Below are 17,636 nucleotides of genomic sequence, written 5' to 3'. Positions count from 1 at the left end.
GCGATCGTTGGCGTTGTCGTGGGCCTGACTTGGCTCCCGGCGTCTTCGTCGCTGTCGCGGACTCAGCCTGTCCACTGACCTCCCCCCCTCGAGCTCGTGACAATTTCCTTTTGTTCGCTTCCGACCGGGTCCGAGAGAGATCGACTAAATAAATAAATAATTTTAGTGGATCCGAAAGTCCTACCCCCTCGAGGACAGAATCTCCGCACGATCAAGCGACAGAGAAATCGACAGAACAAGCGGGCGCGACGGGAGGTCGAACTCCCCCGGGAGCAGCTCAACGCCGCGCCGGTCCTCCGCGACTCGCCATTCCACCGCCCCTACCAGTTATTTCGGAGGAACCCTGTTCTTCGCATCAGAATCGCCCCGCTATCATCTTGTCTTATCGCTCAGTTGTCCTACCCTCTCGCCCAATTGCTGAACATTCTCGCCCTATTTGCCGCGTGGCTCCGTTTCCCGTGGTCCCGCCTCGCGTGGTCCCCGTCAACCCCGATCCAGCCCGCTTCCTAGAACCTCCTGATTCCCCCTCCTCTTCCCGAAGTCCGTCCCCGACCTCCTCGACTGCCTCGACCGTTGTAAACCTCGAGGAAGTAGACGAACCCGAGGTGATAGACTTAGAGTAATAATTATAAAAATACATTTATTTTTATTCTAATTCTCATATGTTTCACCTAAAGAATTTCATTAAATGTACATAATGTTCAACAACCGTCTGCATAAGTTTTCCTTCGTTTTATTATATACATCCACACTTTTTACACTAACGCCTAGTTTATAATTATTTTTATATCAAATAACATTATTTTTTTTTTATGTCAAATAAATATGAATACTTATGTTAAAGACATTTCCATTCTTTCTTTAATTTAAGACCTCACCCTCAGTACTTTCTCTCTCTCAAAATTGCACGAGGTCCGATCCTGAGTTAAAGGGATTAAATTCTCTGACTCGAAAAAGGACCGACGATCGCACCGCTCACGAAAGGCGTCCTAACGTCTTTACGGACGTTGACCCTTTCTGAGTCATAAAAGTGCGTTCGGCTCGCGCCACGCGTCTCAGAGCGCGTACCTGCGAGCGACATTTGTAAGTATCTAGCTGCGTCCTCCCTTCCCCCGACCCCTCTGGTTAGCCTTTCCCTTGCTTCCCAGATTTTCATATCCTAATCCCGGGGTTGGACGTAACAACCAACACCATGAGGTATTTAGCATCGGGTATTACGTACGGTGCTCGTACGACGACTCGTTATCCGCGTATCAAGTTCGTCGCGATAAAGATTGCATCACGTGGTTCGCCGAAGAGCTAAGACGTTTAGCTCACAACGTAAAGACTATCTTGTCCGCTAATGTACCCATGGCGGATTTCACGCGAAACGAGTGGAAAAAATTTAACAGCGCGGCGCAATGTCACGTGTGCGAGAAACCGTTCGCGCCAGATGACACGCGGGTACGCGATCACTGTCATTTAAGGAGGCTCTTACCCGGCTGCTCTAATCAATGTAGCAACCGAAAAATTATCATTAATAATTGATTATAAAATTATCGGAAAATTAAATAAAAAAATAAATGATGATTTTTACATAGTGTAAGAGTAAGTTATATGTTATATTAGTGTAAATATTAAAATTTATACAATAAGTCAGTTGACTACGTCAGTGCTAAAGAGCAGAATAATAACATGCGCGTGTTGTCGTCTGTAGCAGTCTGCAGCTAAGTGAGGTGTAGCCGTGTAGCGTTGTAGCGATTGATGCGATGAAGAGATGGAGCCAAAAGAAAGATATAACGTGAGAATTCTGAGAGGGAAAATAAAGGTTGTCAATGCGCGAGAGAATAATTATGCCGCTACTATACAGCGCAGAGAAAAGACATGCGTGCAAGTGAGGTTAGAAACTTCGCGCGATTTTGACACTCGGAAGATCATTCGCCTAACCTGTCGTACGTCATATTAAAACTACAATATCTTTTATAACTCATCGTCAACACCAAGTTTTCTTCTTATCATTAGAAAGATTATTATTTTAACTACAATTCCTTAGTTTTTTGTTTACCTGGCTCGCAAACTTGCCAAGAAAATACATCAATTCCGGTAAAAATTTTAGTGTTTACCATATGCCCTGTGTTAAAAATGCGAATTTCAATACTGATATTTTTAAAATTTTTATCGTCAACCTATGCTAAAGTTTTGGGCATCGGTTCGTTGTGGTTCACTTTACAACATAATTTAATTTCATAAAGATCTGTCGTTTTATGATCGAGGTAAGAGCCTCCTTAACCGGTAGGTAGTAAAAGTCCCCTTTATGGAACACCTGGGTAATCGTGTCCCTCACATGGAACAGTATTAAATAAATCAAAATAAAAAATAATTATGATAAGTTTTGATAAATATAAAAATTTTATCAATATTTACAAGTATTATTGCTTTAAAATAATGTGCAACAATATTGTTTTGTAATAATTAGTATTAACAAAAAATATTTACTTATACAGATAGAGCGTCGCTGCGTTTCATAAAACGGTACATGCCTTAGAGGTTAGGTACGACTATAACCAATTTCATGTACCCTGTATGGAACAGTAGTTTATTTTATAAAAAACTGTTCTATGAACCAAGAGCTACAAGTTAAGCTATTTCCGGATATTCAAAACCATTTAAATGTATAAAAATAGTTGAAACTTAATGAGTACTTAACGAGAAATATTTGATCGTTCCAAAAAGGGGACATCGATTATGGAACGGGGGGACAAGCTATAAAAATAGTGTTCCAACAGACGTACAGGTTCTTGCTTTAGTTTTTTATTTATAATAATTCGAATTTTTAATAAATTTTAATTTTCCAAAGTTTATTTTCATCCTTGAACACCAGCCTATCGATCAAAACTCAAAGTATTTATATATGAACCCTTATAATAATGTTAATCAACCAATAATCTATAACCTCTGCAAAAGTGTTCCATAAAGGGGACTTTTACCTTACCGAGGTCCCGCACATTCGACATGCAATCTGAATTATAAGGATTCTCACTTCATCCCAGTAATATTTCACAATCTATTGGGCTATGACGCGCATTTTATTATCACGGAGATAGCTGCCGCGTTCGAAGGCTCAATCGATGTACTACCTATAACAAAGGAAAAGTACATCTCATTCACTAAACACGTAAAAGATACCGCCGAAAGATCAGATTCGCGAAGCGATATAACATTAAGATTCATTGACTCGTACAAATTTCTGAGCATGAATCTCGCAAATTTGGCATCCTTTCTCGATAATAATAATAAATTAAAAATTATACGTTCAAAATTTTCCGCGTTATCCGACAACGAATTTGAATTATTGACGCGAAAAGGTGTCTTTCCGTATGAGTATTGACTGCGTCGAAAAGCTGGAGGATACGTGTTTACCACCGCGCGATTCATTTTACAGTTCCTTGACCGGTGACACCGCGTATCTAAGAGCGATTACGCACACGCCGCGAACGTATGGCAGCGATTCTCCGTTCGAACCCTGATGGGTGAATACAGTGATCTATACCTAAAAACCGATGTCTTGCTGTTGGCCGACGTGTTTGAAAATTTTCACGATAACTGCGTCGCGAGTTACGGACTCGAGTTTACGGTTTCACGTGGGACGCTATGTTAAAACATACGCGCATAAATTTCAAACTGTTCACAGACATTGATATGGTAATGTTTATCGAACGCGGTATTCGCGGCGGCCTCAGTCAATGTTCCGGTAAATAGCGCAAGCCAATAACAAGTACATGCAATCTCACGATCCATCGAAACCGTCGTCGTACCTGATGTATTTCGATGTAAACAACTTGTACGGCTGGGCGATGTGTCAGCCGCTGCTCTACGCAGATTTTCAATGGGTCGAAGACATTTCGAATTTCAACTTTAGCGCGATCGCTTTGGATTCGCCCACGGTTTATGTTCTCGAGGTCGATCTAGAGTATCCGCAGAATAAACACGACGCGCACGCTGATCTACCGTTCTGTCCGACGAGCGATAAATCGCCTGACAAGCGAGAGAACAAACTTCTCGCGACTTTATACAATAAAGGAGCGTTATTGCAACCTGCAGCAGTGCACGCGCCACGGCCTTTGCGTCACAAAGATACATCGCGTATTGCAATTTGCTCAATCTGCGTGGCTCAGCGCTTACATCGAACTCAATAAAAAATTTAGAACACTGGCCAAAAATGAGTTCGAGAAAAATTTATATAAATTAATGAATAACGCGGTTTTCGGGAAAACGATGGAAAATGTACGCAATCACATCGATGTAAAATTACTGACGACGTGGGACGGACGATACGGCGCGGAGGCATCGCGCGACCGAATTTCCACAGCAGGAGCGTGTTTTCGGAAAATCTAGTAGCAATAGAAATGCAAAAACTCGAGGTAAAGTTCAACAAACCAATCTACGTGGGTATGTGCATCCTCGATATATCCAAGACATGTTTGTATAAATTTTATCACGAGTACATGTTACCGTTGTATCGCAACAAGTGTAAAATTATGTACACCGATACGAACAGTCTCATTTATCACATCGAGTGCGATGATGTGTATGATATCATGAAGCGCCACATTAATAGATTTGACACTAGCGATTATGCGATCGATAACGCGTACGGTATACAGCTTGCGAACAAGATGGTGCCGGGCTTAATGAAAGACGAAAACAATGTCGCGATCATGACGGAATTTGTTGGACTCAGAGCAAAGATGTACGCGTTGAAGGTGGATGGTAAAAAAGACACTAAAAAAGCAAAAGTCGTCAAGAGTAACGTCGTAGCGCGTACTATAACGTTCGACGATTACACGCGGTGTCTGAAGGACGAGATTGACATGACGCAACAGCAGTTCTGTATAAGATCAAAAATGCATAAAGTGCGCACTCGTGAGACGAAAATCGCTCTGAGTCCGTACGACGATAAGCGATACATTATACTCGATTCGACCGATACGTTACCGTGAGGGCATTATCAAATACCCCTTCCGAAAACGTAGTGTATTGTATATATAAAATGTAATAGTATAACATAATGTAATGTGTGTATGTAAGTATGTATATATGTATGTGCGTATGTATGGTAACGTAATGTAATATAAGGTAAGGTAATGTAACGTATATTATATTGTTGGAAGGGATAAAGATATTGTACATAAATATCTAAGATAAAGATGTATTTAATATTTTTTACATAGTTTATTTTTCATATGTTTTAAAAATACGATCTGCATGAATTAAATAATATTGTCCTTGTGTATCTATGAGTTGTGCGATCCATCGAATCCCAACTTAAGTCGGCGTTGAAGACGAGAGAAGAAACATCTATAAATATGACGATTGAGGAAAAACATTTGTCTCTTATGTCGCCAGACAAATTATATGCTAGAGATGCGAGAAAAAACCGTAGTACTTTAAGGCTACATGCTGTGGATGATATTGCTGGTTCTTCATTTGCAGACTCAAATCTTGCATTTGACATCAAGCTTAAAAACTATAAGCGTGTAAAAAATATTGTCAGCATTTGACATCACGCTTACAAACGATAAGCGTGTAAAAAATCTTGTCAGCATTTGACATCACGCTTACAAACGATAAGCGTGTAAAAAATCTTGTCAGCACTTGACATCACGCTTATAAAAACATACAAGAAATCTGCCAAAGAAATATAAAAGTGCTAAGAATTTGTGTGCAATACACACACACACACACACACACACACACACACACACACACACACACACACACACAAAAGGAAATGTAAAAAATTGATTTTTTATTATTACAATGATTACAAATAATAAATTAACAATTCCTTACATTTCCTTCCTGACGGAAAAGACCACCACCTTCTCGCGGTTTCCGTTGAGCAACAGTATGCACGTTGTATATAAATACAAAATAAATTAAATAAGTAAAAAAACTACAAGCTATAATTTTTTATTCAGAATTAATATTATATTATTATGTTAAAGTTAATGTTAGTTTGTTATGCAAGAAATTTTTAAAAAATAAAACAGCGTACATATTGGCCAAGAGTGGATTTTTATACATTATTACATTTACAAAGTTCAACTTTAATCAAAACAAATATTTCAAGGTCTGCAAATTAAAAAAAAAACGGAGAATTCTTTTAACGTTTTATGTTTATAAACATTTACGTCATTGCGCATTTGGTAATTTTTACATTTTTAAACATTTTATTTACATATTATTCACAATTGAAATTGATTATACATACATCAGTGAATAACGTCAGAATGATTGACATATAATATATCTCGATATTTTGTAAAAAAAAAAGAATAAGTTTACAATAAATAACGTCGCCCATCGTCGATTTGTCAACTCGAAATTCGGAGAGTCGCGAGATCTGAAATATGTGCCGGCCGGCACTGGCATAGCGACGTCATAGCTCAAGAGAGAAGGAGATAACGATCGTGTTCTGTCCTTCTTTGGACAGAGGACAGAAGAGCTAGCATTAGTGTGCGTGGCTATGCCCTTGCGCAGCCTTGCCGGCGCATCCCCTCCACACGCTGTAGCATATGCTGGTCGATCTGCACAGCGGCATCATTGCGCGTTTCCTTAAATCCAGTGAAGAACTAAAGGCAAGAACCAATCATGTTATCGAGTATCGACGAGATGCTCTTTTTAGAAGAGGATGCGTAAAGGCCACTGCACGTAACAAAGTTTTAGTCGTAATCGTAAGGCCATAAGAAAATAGACCAATCACACTCCCCTAAGAGCAAAAAGTCGACTTTAAGTCGACTTTAAGTCGACTTCTACCGATACTGACTTGGCAGAAAATCGACTTTTTTAAGGACGAAAGTTGACTTGAAGTCGACTTGAAGTCGGCGAATGTCTCAAAAAACGCCGACTAAAAGTCGACTTCAAGTCGACTTTCGTCCTTAAAAAAGTCGACTTTCTGCCAAGTCAGTATCGGTAGAAGTCGACTTAAAGTCGACTTCCCGTCATGACGGAAAGTCGACTTCCCGCCAACTTTTATAGTCGATAAAATAAACCGCTGCCGCGTACGTCTGGAGGTCGGTTGTGTATCTTGAAATGAGGTGAAAATGACAAAAGTTAACAGATTTTATTAGATTTTGATAAATAAAATCGTAGATACGCTAATGAATTTTCTCACTTTTGTAATTTTTACCTCATTATTTCAAGATACACAATCGACCCTTTGCTGGAAGGCTAAAACTGATGCATTTCGATTTTTTTTCATATATAAAATAATTTAATTATCTAAAAAACTGTATAATTACAATCCTAATGTTTTATTTTTAATTACAAAGGCGGCCACTGTGTGCCGTCATATCTGTGCCACTTCTGCGTGCGCGGATTCCGGCAGCCACTTCTTGTAAGCTGACAACAGAACTAAAATTATAAATATATAATATCCACAGACTTTTATACTAGACCATTAACATCTATGGACGCACTGCCAAAAAGCTGATGCGAGTGCGAGGTGCAAGTGTTAGTAAAGGGTGCGGCCATATTGAATTAACAATAAGTCACTATCGGGTGTTCAGTTGCTCATGATGTGCGTTTATCTGCATTCGTTATTACAGTACATAACAAAGCAGGCGAATGTTTTTGTGTTAAATATTGGTACATGTTATCAATAAGTTTGTAAGTCATGCCTTCAACGTGTAGCGTACTTGAATGCCGAAATCGAACCACTACTCCTGTAGTATTAAACCCTTTCTTTTGGACATTCTGTATATGCCAGACTATTGTATAGAAATCTTGTATAAAACCACTTGTATAGAATCTGTAGTATAGCATATCTTGACTAAAATCAACATGGCGGCAAGCATCACGGCCGAGATGCCTGTCAGCGGTCTAGTATTGTATAGAAGTCTACTCGATGATAATATCTAAATATTATTTTATAAATTAAAATCTCACATTTTTCATCCAAACCCCAGATTTCTAGCAGTTTGTATTTGGACACGACTCCCTGCGACTGCAACGTTTGTACTATTGCTTGAGTGCGTGGTATCAACCTGAAAAAATCGTATTGAATTGATGTAATCTATTCGATGAATCAACGTGAAACCGAAAGGAGATAGAATAACGATTTACCTGGCCCATGACTTGGTGATGCTCCCAGGTGTCGTCAGCAACGACGGAACAAATCGTTTCAGCTTAGGGTACACTTGACCCTCCAAGAAGAAATACGCGAACCACTTTACACCGTCCACAGATGCTCTATATCCATCGATGGTAGTCCCCATCCGGCCTTTCCAAATGTACCAGACACGCGGCAAATGATCTTCCCGGTTCCTTGATTATATCTATAAATGAGAATAATATTTGATCATAATGAAGATTAATATCTTTATAAATAAATAGGAAAAACATTATAAAGCAACAATTGTGATAAAAATACCTTGGCGGTGGATCAACCAATGGTTCACTAAAAATGGCATAGCGTGGAAGCGAATTTCGGCAATCATTCGGGTTCTATCGCCGTGACACCTCGCATATACATCTTATTCGTTTCGTACACCTCTTTATAAACCACCTATTCCGGACTGATTTTCCGTAGAACGCACGAAGAATGCATGAACACAGGTTCCTCCATTTCTGATGGTGTTCTGAAAGATGGTTCAGAATGGAGAGGTCGCATTCAATAGGTCTTAATTATCGATGATAATTAATAATACACCATACCTAACCTCTAAAGCATATTTCCACTTGGCCTTATCCTGATCCTCTTTTAGATCCGCCATACCTGCAAGAACTATCTGGCGCAGCAATTTCGCTTCCATGTCGGTTGGTAACGGCATTCTGTAACAATTCTTGTTGTAGACAATGTAGACAACTGTCTCAAACATATTGCAACATACATACAGTCAAATTCCAGTATTCTGATCTAATCGAGGAAGTCAACGGGAAGACAATGATGACGACGACGACGACGACGTTTCGTGGCGGTGGTTGATAGCGCGGCGCTTTTCGACGTCTTATCGTGTCCTGTCTCGCGGCATGTATTCCTTGCACTCGCGTAAACATTAATTTTCTCCTCCAGCCTCCTCGAGATTCGCCGCCATATTGATGATGCATGACGCGCCGCTTGACTGTTTTCCGTCTTTTTATAGTTGACTATTTAGAAGTCGACTTTTAGTCGACTTTCCGCCATTTTTAGAAGTCGCTTATTTAAAAGTCGACTTTTAGTCGACTTTCTGCCATTTTTAGAAGCCGACTAGAAGTCGACTTATAAAAGTCGATTTACCGTCGACTTTCCGTCAACTGTGCTCTTAGGGTCGATTATTCTGCGAACGTGAGGAGAATAATCGACTGTGATTGGTTTATTTTCTCACGGCCTTACAATTATGGCTAAATCTTGTTACGTGCAATGGCCTTAACACTACAAAATGCATGATATCAGTACAAAATTACCTTTTTCAAAAAAGGTAAAAAAAGGCGCCAAGTGTACGCGTGGTTGTTACCTCGAAAAAAAACCAAGTGGTAGTATCATTAATTTTAAATTAAAAAATAAATAAAATCTATTCTAACCTAGGTGGTAGTAGCTTTAACTTTTCTTAACAAAATTATTATATTACAAAATTGTTACTTTATTCAATCCAAGTGATATCTACCTCAAAAAAACTTAAATAACAAGTGGTATTTATTTAAAAAAAATATGTGAAATCTTTTAATACTGCGCCAATTACAAAGAAAGAATATATATAGGTATATATATATATATATATATATATATATATATATATATACATATATACCTTAACAAAATTATTATTAATTATATCACAAAATTGCGTTACCAAACTCAATCCAAGTGATACGTACCAACCTAAGTGGTAGTAGCCTTATTTCTCCTTAACAAAATTATATCACAAAATTGCGTTACCTAACTCAACCTAAGTGATATGTTATTTCAAAAAAATATATGAAATCTTTAAATTACGCCAACTACAAAGAGAATATATATATTGCTTTGAAAAATAATTGTAGTGCAACTACTCTTAAAAAATAAAACAAAATTGTGTTACCTAACTTAACCCAAGTGGTATGTATCTTTTTCTTTGTATTCCTAAAGGTTTTTCTATCAACCCAAGTGTTAGTAGTTTTAATTCTCCTTGATAAAATTATAATATTACAAAGAATCATTTTAATCACAAAAAATTAAAGAAATAACATTATAAAATAAAAATATTTAACTAAAATAAAATAAATAAATTTTTCTTGTAAAAAACTTGGCGCTGCTTTTTAAGGTGTATCCAGACAAACTTGCATTTTGCATAAAGAGATGGATTGGTCTATTTTCTTTTGCACATATATATGAACCAATCAATTTTTTACGCTTATGTTTATGCGCTATGCAAATTTGTCTGGATTGACCTTAAAAAAGCAGCGCCAAGTTTTTTAAAAGAAAAATTTATTTATTTTCTTCTTCTTCTTCTTCCTCGGCGTCACAGTCCGTTGTGGACCAAAGCCTGCGCAACTATTCCTCGCCATCTCTCCCGGTCTTCTGCAATTCTTTTCCAGTTAGTGACATTCATCTTTCTCAGGTCTTCGACTACAGAGTCCATCCATCTTTCCCTGGGTCTTCCTTTTCTTCTAGGGCCGTACATCGTATGTTGAAAGACTTTCTTAACTCCTCTATCTTCTGGCATTCGGACCAAGTGACCCAACCATCTTAGTCTTTGCGACTTGATGAAGCGGACTACGGTTTCGTCATTCATCAGAGTTTCCAACTCGGCATTGTGTCTGACCCTGAAGGACCCATCATCGTTTCTAACTGGCCCATATATTCTTCTTAAAATTTTCCTTTCAAAGGTTGCCAGACGATGGCATTCATTTGCCTTCAAAGTCCAAGATTGACAACCATACGTCAGGACTGGTCTTATCAGTGTCTTATAGATTTTGAACTTCACCGGTCTAGTGAGTAATTTGGATTTCAGGAGCTTTTCATATGCATAATAGCATCTCGACGCTGCCTTAATTCTCTTCTGCACTGCAATTGATGTGTCCGTTGTGACTGAGAAGACCATCCCGAGATACGGCGGTGTGGTCTAGTAGTAGAGCGCCAGACTCGTAATCTGAGGAACCAGGTTCGAGTCCACTAGAGCCATGTATCATGGAAAAAGTTTTTTCCGAAAAACCGCGCCCCTCCGTGCAAGATGCGGAGAAAACTGGGCTCCGTCTGTCGGAATAAGTCGGAAGAGACGTTAAACCGTTGGTCCAAAAGGGTTAAAATACCTCAGGAAAAAGTCACCAACCCGCTCGATAAGCATGGTAACTTCTAGTTAGCGTAAGGCTGACAACCCACCTAATGAAACAAATCTGTCATGAACACATTACTATAGTAATGCAGGCCAAGGCTCTCCCGAGCTGTAGTGCCAAGGATTTATTTATTTTTATTTATTTTTAATAGTATATTATTTTACTTGACAATATCAAATTAATATAAAATATATTATTTTTAGTTTTAGTTTACACAATTGCGTTTTAAGTCCGACAAAGTCCATATTGGCATGCAGTGCCAATTTAAAAAACTGAAACATGTATTTAATAATAATAATTGATATTGTGAAATATTATTAAGCATCAAGATCTGCTTCGACCGAAAACGGCACTTTTCATTGCTTATATGTTATTTTAAGTTTTCTTTTTTTTTTAATTTTGCATAAGATACTTAATTTTTTTAATTGACATATTAATTTTTACTTCCCATGGAAAGGTTGAAGGTTTGGTTGAAGGTCTGTTAATTTCCATGTAGAATTGTAGTATCTTATAAACATCTAAAAAAAGCAAATTTATGTAGATTTTCATGAATTCACGAGTTGTAAAAGGCTGAAGAATTGTGTCGTTTTCTGTAGAACCTTGTAGTATTGTATGCAAAATTACAATCATTCACGAATCAGAAATTTATATAGGTAAAAAATTGTACATTTATGTATTTTTCTATTGGACTTTACAACAGACTATACGAAAATAAAAACATAAGTATTTTGACTTCTGCGAATTAAGAAGTTATTAATAATAATAGATGAATTTTGGAAGATTTGTGTAAAAACATGTAACATTTAACTAAAAATTACAAATTTTAATTAGCTATAACTGTAATAAATTTTTTAGCTGTACAAACAAATCGGTATTTGTTAGTATTTGTACGCAGTTATTGTAATATTTTATGAGAAACGAAAAACTGAATTAGATTCTAAGTTGCATAGTTTTTACGATACGTAAATTGTGGTAGATTTCTATAGTTATTTATAAATAATTGTAGTATTTTGCAAGAGTAAGCAGATGTTTTAATTTTTTAAGATTTTGTTTTTTCTTAAATTTTTAAAATTTGTAAATCTTTATTTACTATTTTTTATAAAATTGTAGTTTTTCATAAAATACTATTTGCAATAATTTCTTGATTTGAGAACATTCTAATTTGTGGTACTATTTCGTAGATATTTCTACAAAAAAAATAATTATTTCTACAAAAAATTAAATATTTTAACAAAAATGTACAAATTTCTATTTCTAGTTAAATTTTGTAGTTATTCATAGAAATTTTTTCCGCCAGGGAGATATCGTCGTTTTCAAGAAATTTTAAAGGCGACTAACTTCTTAAATAAAACTTGATTTTTTCTTTAAAATAAAAGTTGTAGATCTTGTCAAGACGTTTTCAAAACACTATAATAAAGTGTCTCTCTTTCATTAAGAATTTCGTGAGATATTTAAAATTTTATTATAATATTTTTAATATAAAATATAAAATATCTCGTAAAGTATTCACTTTTCTATGACTTTACCTTCATACTTTTATACGTAAAATAATAAAAGAAAGCGAATAATAATATTAATTATTACATTTGCAATTTTGCAAAATTAAATGCGTCTATAAAATGCAATCAAATTTGTTTAAATATATATATATTTTTTTTTAACAACAATCGATTCCTTTCATTATTCTACATATAAAAGTATGACGGTAAGGTCATCGAAAAATGAATACTTTACGAGATATTTATATTCATATTTTATATTAAAAATATTATGATAAGTATATAAGTATATAAGTATATAAGTGATTATATCAAATATAATAATGTAATAAAATAAATAGCATATAACATAGACAACTTAGATATATGTTATAGTAACATTAACAAGGTTAAATTCATTTTAACATTGGTAATATGGTAACACTAAACTTAATCACTATCCGATGATGATTCACTGGAATTTGAATCACTGCTACTTTGTGAAGAACTTGATGAATTGGGCGATGTTGGGCGTCAATGAAGTTTTCTTTGTTTTTCTTCTTCTTCTGCAAAACATTTTTAACATTATTATTAAGGTGTTTTTAATTTTTAAATAGTAACTTTTAGAATATATTGTTTTCTAATTTTTTGTATTTATTTGTTAAAAGACTTTGTTTTAAAAAATCTAGAATGTTAAGATCTAGCATGTTAATTAAAAATGTTTATTATTTTTTATAATTATCTATGCTAACAAATGTTTAAAAATATTAAAATCGTATATTAAAATACTAATCGTATCTTCATTATCTGTTAAAATGTGTTGTTTTTTTTCTGTAAAACTTGTTCGGTTGAAGATGTATCACACAAGCAATTGTAAAAATATAATATTTTTAAATGCTGTGAGTACCGCAAATATCTATAACTAGAATTATCGACATATAGTATGTCGATGAGTCATCTATAGAACCAACCAGAATTTTCCAGAAAAATCTATAGAACCTTTTTGGACCCTATAAAAGGAGAGGTCTCTCGGCATACGGCGGCAGGAATGGCTGCGGTGGGGCATACTCTGGTTCGCTGCGTCACGTCTGATATCTGAGTTGGTGCTCATTCAAGACTTTTCTGTACGGGTGGTGCCTTCCCCGACCTCTGTGGCTCTTTGCCTCTGCATCGGTGTGGAGGAGAATCTGGATTCCCCGCCTGGACACCCCTCCAACTCGGAGGGTAGGCTGCATACGAAATCTTCGCTCAAGCGAAAGGTACTTGACGTTGAGGCGCTGACTGCATCCTCAGGAACTGACAAACTTCCTCGCATCGAGGATACTGACACCAATACTCTAGGTAAATTTGTTACCTTTAATCGCTTTCAATCTTTGGCTGATGCTGTTGATTTGAATGACGAGGCCGGGGAGTCCTGCTCGGGACTGCATGTCTCCGACCCCGAAAGTAATCGTGTGCAGGCTCATCAAGCCAGCGATGAGACGAATCAGACTCATATTATTCCGAAAACAACTAGGAAGCCTCCTCCTATTTATCTTGCTTCGAAGATAACGAATTACACCGCTTTTATCGATTCACTAAAGATGGATGTCGGAGAGAATTTTCATGTAAAATTCCTTGGAAATCAAGTAAAAATCCAGTTTCTCAAAATTGACGACTTCACGGCTTTTAAGAAGTTCGCAATCGCAAGTAAATACTCTTTTCACACTTACTCTCTGCCGGAGGAGAAAACGACCACGATCACCTTAAAGGGTCTGCCTAACATCCCTAACTTCACGATCACAAACGAATTAAAGAAGCTCGGAATAGAAATCAACTCATGTACGATGCTGAATGATGAGAATAGCCTGTACGCTACTTATAAAATTAACCTGAGTTCTAAATTTTCTCTGACTCAATTGCGGAAAATCAGATTCCTTTTTTACTCAAAGATCTACTGGGACAAATACATTAATAGAAAAATCGTATTACAATGCTACCGATGTCAGGCCTTTGGCCACACCTCTACGAATTGCTTTAAAAGGCCTCGTTGTGTTAAATGTGCCGAAAATCACATAACCTCAAGCTGTAAGAAAAATTCGGACTCACCGGCCAAGTGTGCGAATTGCTCCGGGGATCATCCGGCTAGTTACTCTCAATGCCCGTCATATTTGAAGTTCCTCGAGAAGCGAACGGCCTTGAATCGACCCTCTGATCTGGCAAACAACCCGCATGTTAACAATAAAAACTTGCACGCTCTCTTCCCCTCCTCAACTATAATGGCTCCTTTGCTTTTAAATGTCTCGACTGCCCCTAAAATAAATAAACCTACTCAATATTTACCTCCGAAAACATACCTCGAGGCTTTGAATAATAATGCGCGCCCTGATGCGTCGGAGGACGTGGCCAATTTTAATGGCCTTGTTTCTGAGATTAAGAAACTTAGCCAATTAGTGAACATTACTACAATGCTCTCAGTTATCAGAGATCTAAACAAAAAGTTGGCCACCTGCTCTGATGGCCTTAGCAGATTACAGGCGTTTGTTGAGGCGGCAGAGAGCCTTTGAAATGCTTCCGCTCACAGTGCCTCTTAAGATTTGCTTGTGGAATGCCACAAGCATAAATAATAAAAACGCGGAATTTCACCATTTTTTTCTCTCCAACAATGTCGATGTTGCTATGATCACGGAAACTTGGCTGCATCCTAGTACCAAATTAAATTTCTCGGGTTATAAAATTGTGCGCTTAGATTCCCCGCGTGTTAAGGGTGGGGGCTTGGCCATTATCGTCAGCGACTCGTTGCGCTTTCATACGCTGCCTGCTCCGGTTCTGAATGGTTGTGAGTTGCTGCTGATCAGGTTGTTGTCCGGTCTAAATCTCACTTTGGGTGTAACGTACATCTTTCCCAGCGTTAGATTTGATGTTAATCTTCTCACAGATGTTTTTAAGGATCACCATCAACTATTGCTTGGTGGTGATTTTAATGCCAAGCATCGTTCATGGAATAATTTTACGAACAACAGTAGAGGCATTCATCTGCTTAACTTTATTAATAATAACAACTTTAATTTGATTCACAGTTCAACCTATTCCCATAAAGCCCCATGTAAATATCCTTCGAATATTGATTTTTTCATAGCTAAAAATGTTAACAATAACTATTCTTGTCTCACTTTAAATGACTTATTCTCCAATCACTTTCCTATCATGCTAGCTCTTGATAACTCCTCCATCGAGAGAAAATCTCTTAAATCTTATAAAGTTAATTGGAAAAAATTTAAATCTTCTACTATGAAATGGAAAATAACTCATAATTTATCTAACGAATCTGAAATTAATTTTTGTATAAATAATTTACAGCAGTTTCTTTGTCGCACTTCTAGGCAATCTTCTAAATTATTAGACTATAATTTAAGTTATATCACTGATGATCCTACAGTGGCTGCGGATCTTAATAAACTTATTAAGCTTCGTAATTACTATCGTCATAAATTTCAACGTTTTGGTCTAGAAAAGTTTAAGCGATATCGCAATGTTCTCACATCCATTATTCACAATATGGTACGTGACGCTAAAAACAAGAAGTGGTCTGAACGATTATCGAGAGCCAAAACTAGTAATAATAGTATATGGAGTTTAACCAAATCTCTCCAAAGAAATAAAACTCCTGCGCCTCCCTTTTCCTTGGATAACGGCGCGTTTGCTTACGACCCCGGTGAAAAAGCTCAGCTTCTGGCTCAAAACTTTTATAAAGTTTATCAGGACGCTGATGGACTCACTTCCCCTCATGAAGCTGTGGTTAACGAATTCGTCAATAGTTTGGATGATTCCTCTCCTAACTGTAATCTTGAGTTTATTACTCCCCGTTTAATCTACGATATTATTAAAACTTTCCCTAACAATAAAGCTCCCGGTTCTGACAAAGTCACCACCTCTATGCTTAAGAACTCATCCTTTAAAATTATCCTGCAAATTTATTACATAATTTTATCTTCTTTTCGCTTGTGTTACTTTCCATCTTGTTGGAAAACGGCTAAAGTCCTTGCCTTTCCTAAACCTGGCAAATCTCAATCCTTTCCTGCAAATTATAGGCCAATTAGCCTATTGAGCGCGCTCAGTAAAATCTATGAGAGAGTTTTGTTAAGTCAAATTAATTCTTTTCTCTCTAAAAATAAAATTATAATCAATGAACAATTTGGCTTCAAACCGCGACATTCCACTGTTCAGCAGCTTCTCAGAGTAACGGAGGCTTTTGCAATGGAAATTAACAAAAAGCGTAGTTCAGCCATGGTGCTGTTGGATATTCAGAAGGCCTTCGACTCTGTCTGGCATAAGGCTTTATTATATAAATTAAATCTTTTGAGTTTGCCTTTATTTATTATTAAGATTTTACGCTCTTATCTTCAGGATCGTTCCTTTTTTGTTTGCTTTGAGGGGGGTCAGTCTTCCGTTTTTGATGTCCCTACTGGGGTACCGCAGGGCTCCATCCTGGGACCCGTGTTGTTTAACATCTTCATCAATGATATACCTAGAAATCCTAAAACCAGCTTGGCGGTGTACGCGGACGACACCGCCGTTTACACGTCATCGTAGTGTCCGGCGTTGCTTGTCCTTAGGCTGCAGAAGCACGTTGATGCCATCGTCCAATTCCTTCGTGAATGGAGGATGGTCATCAATAATGAAAAAACTGAGGCGATTATTATTACCCGCAAGGTATTCCCGCTGCCTCCATTGATTAAGATGGGAAATTTTGACGTTCCATGGTCCAGGGTGGTTAAATACCTGGGAGTAAAAATAAATACGGGTCTTCGCTGGGGTCCTGCTGTTAGCGATAGAGTCTCTAAAGCTTATGGCGCTCTGCAGAGACTTTTCCCTCTTATTGCAAGGGGGAGCGATCTTTTATTA

General features: G+C 37.2%; 1 protein-coding gene across 6 annotated transcripts; it reads right to left on the bottom strand.

Annotated features, from left to right (window-relative positions):
- Nucleotides 1–7,232: 7,232 nt before the first annotated feature.
- Nucleotides 7,233–9,093, bottom strand: LOC139809960 (probable ATP-dependent RNA helicase DHX37). Of its 6 annotated transcripts, none has more exons than XM_071773266.1 (6): nucleotides 8,878–9,085; nucleotides 8,698–8,814; nucleotides 8,414–8,621; nucleotides 8,107–8,318; nucleotides 7,930–8,027; nucleotides 7,233–7,383 (listed from the first exon to the last, which is right to left on the bottom strand). In XM_071773266.1, exons 4-6 carry the CDS (start codon nucleotides 8,256–8,258, stop codon nucleotides 7,331–7,333), a joined length of 303 nt encoding a protein of 100 aa, XP_071629367.1. In that variant the 5' UTR covers nucleotides 8,259–8,318; nucleotides 8,414–8,621; nucleotides 8,698–8,814; nucleotides 8,878–9,085; the 3' UTR covers nucleotides 7,233–7,330. The 6 variants fall into 6 exon arrangements, 3 of the variants coding, with proteins under 3 accessions (XP_071629367.1, XP_071629366.1, XP_071629368.1); XM_071773265.1 differs by having other exon boundaries at nucleotides 7,233–7,395; nucleotides 8,878–9,084; XM_071773267.1 differs by lacking the exon at nucleotides 7,233–7,383 and adding an exon at nucleotides 7,588–7,792.
- Nucleotides 9,094–17,636: the final 8,543 nt, after the last annotated feature.

Source organism: Temnothorax longispinosus, chromosome 3 (genome assembly GCF_030848805.1).
Source record: "Temnothorax longispinosus isolate EJ_2023e chromosome 3, Tlon_JGU_v1, whole genome shotgun sequence".
NCBI lineage: Eukaryota > Metazoa > Arthropoda > Insecta > Hymenoptera > Formicidae > Temnothorax > Temnothorax longispinosus.
Note: the sequence above shows the minus strand (reverse complement) of the source record. Positions and strands in the feature narration are given on the sequence as shown.

Coding starts and splice junctions, on each gene's coding strand:
- LOC139809960 (XM_071773265.1), bottom strand. CDS start 8,258: ATGGGGACTACCATCGATGGATATAGAGCATCTGTGGACGGTGTAAAG. Junction 8,028..8,106: donor ATCACCAAGTCATGGGCCAG/GTAAATCGTTAT, acceptor CGATTTTTTCAG/GTTGATACCACGCACTCAAG. Junction 7,396..7,929: donor CTGGGGTTTGGATGAAAAAT/GTGAGATTTTAA, acceptor TTATAATTTTAG/TTCTGTTGTCAGCTTACAAG.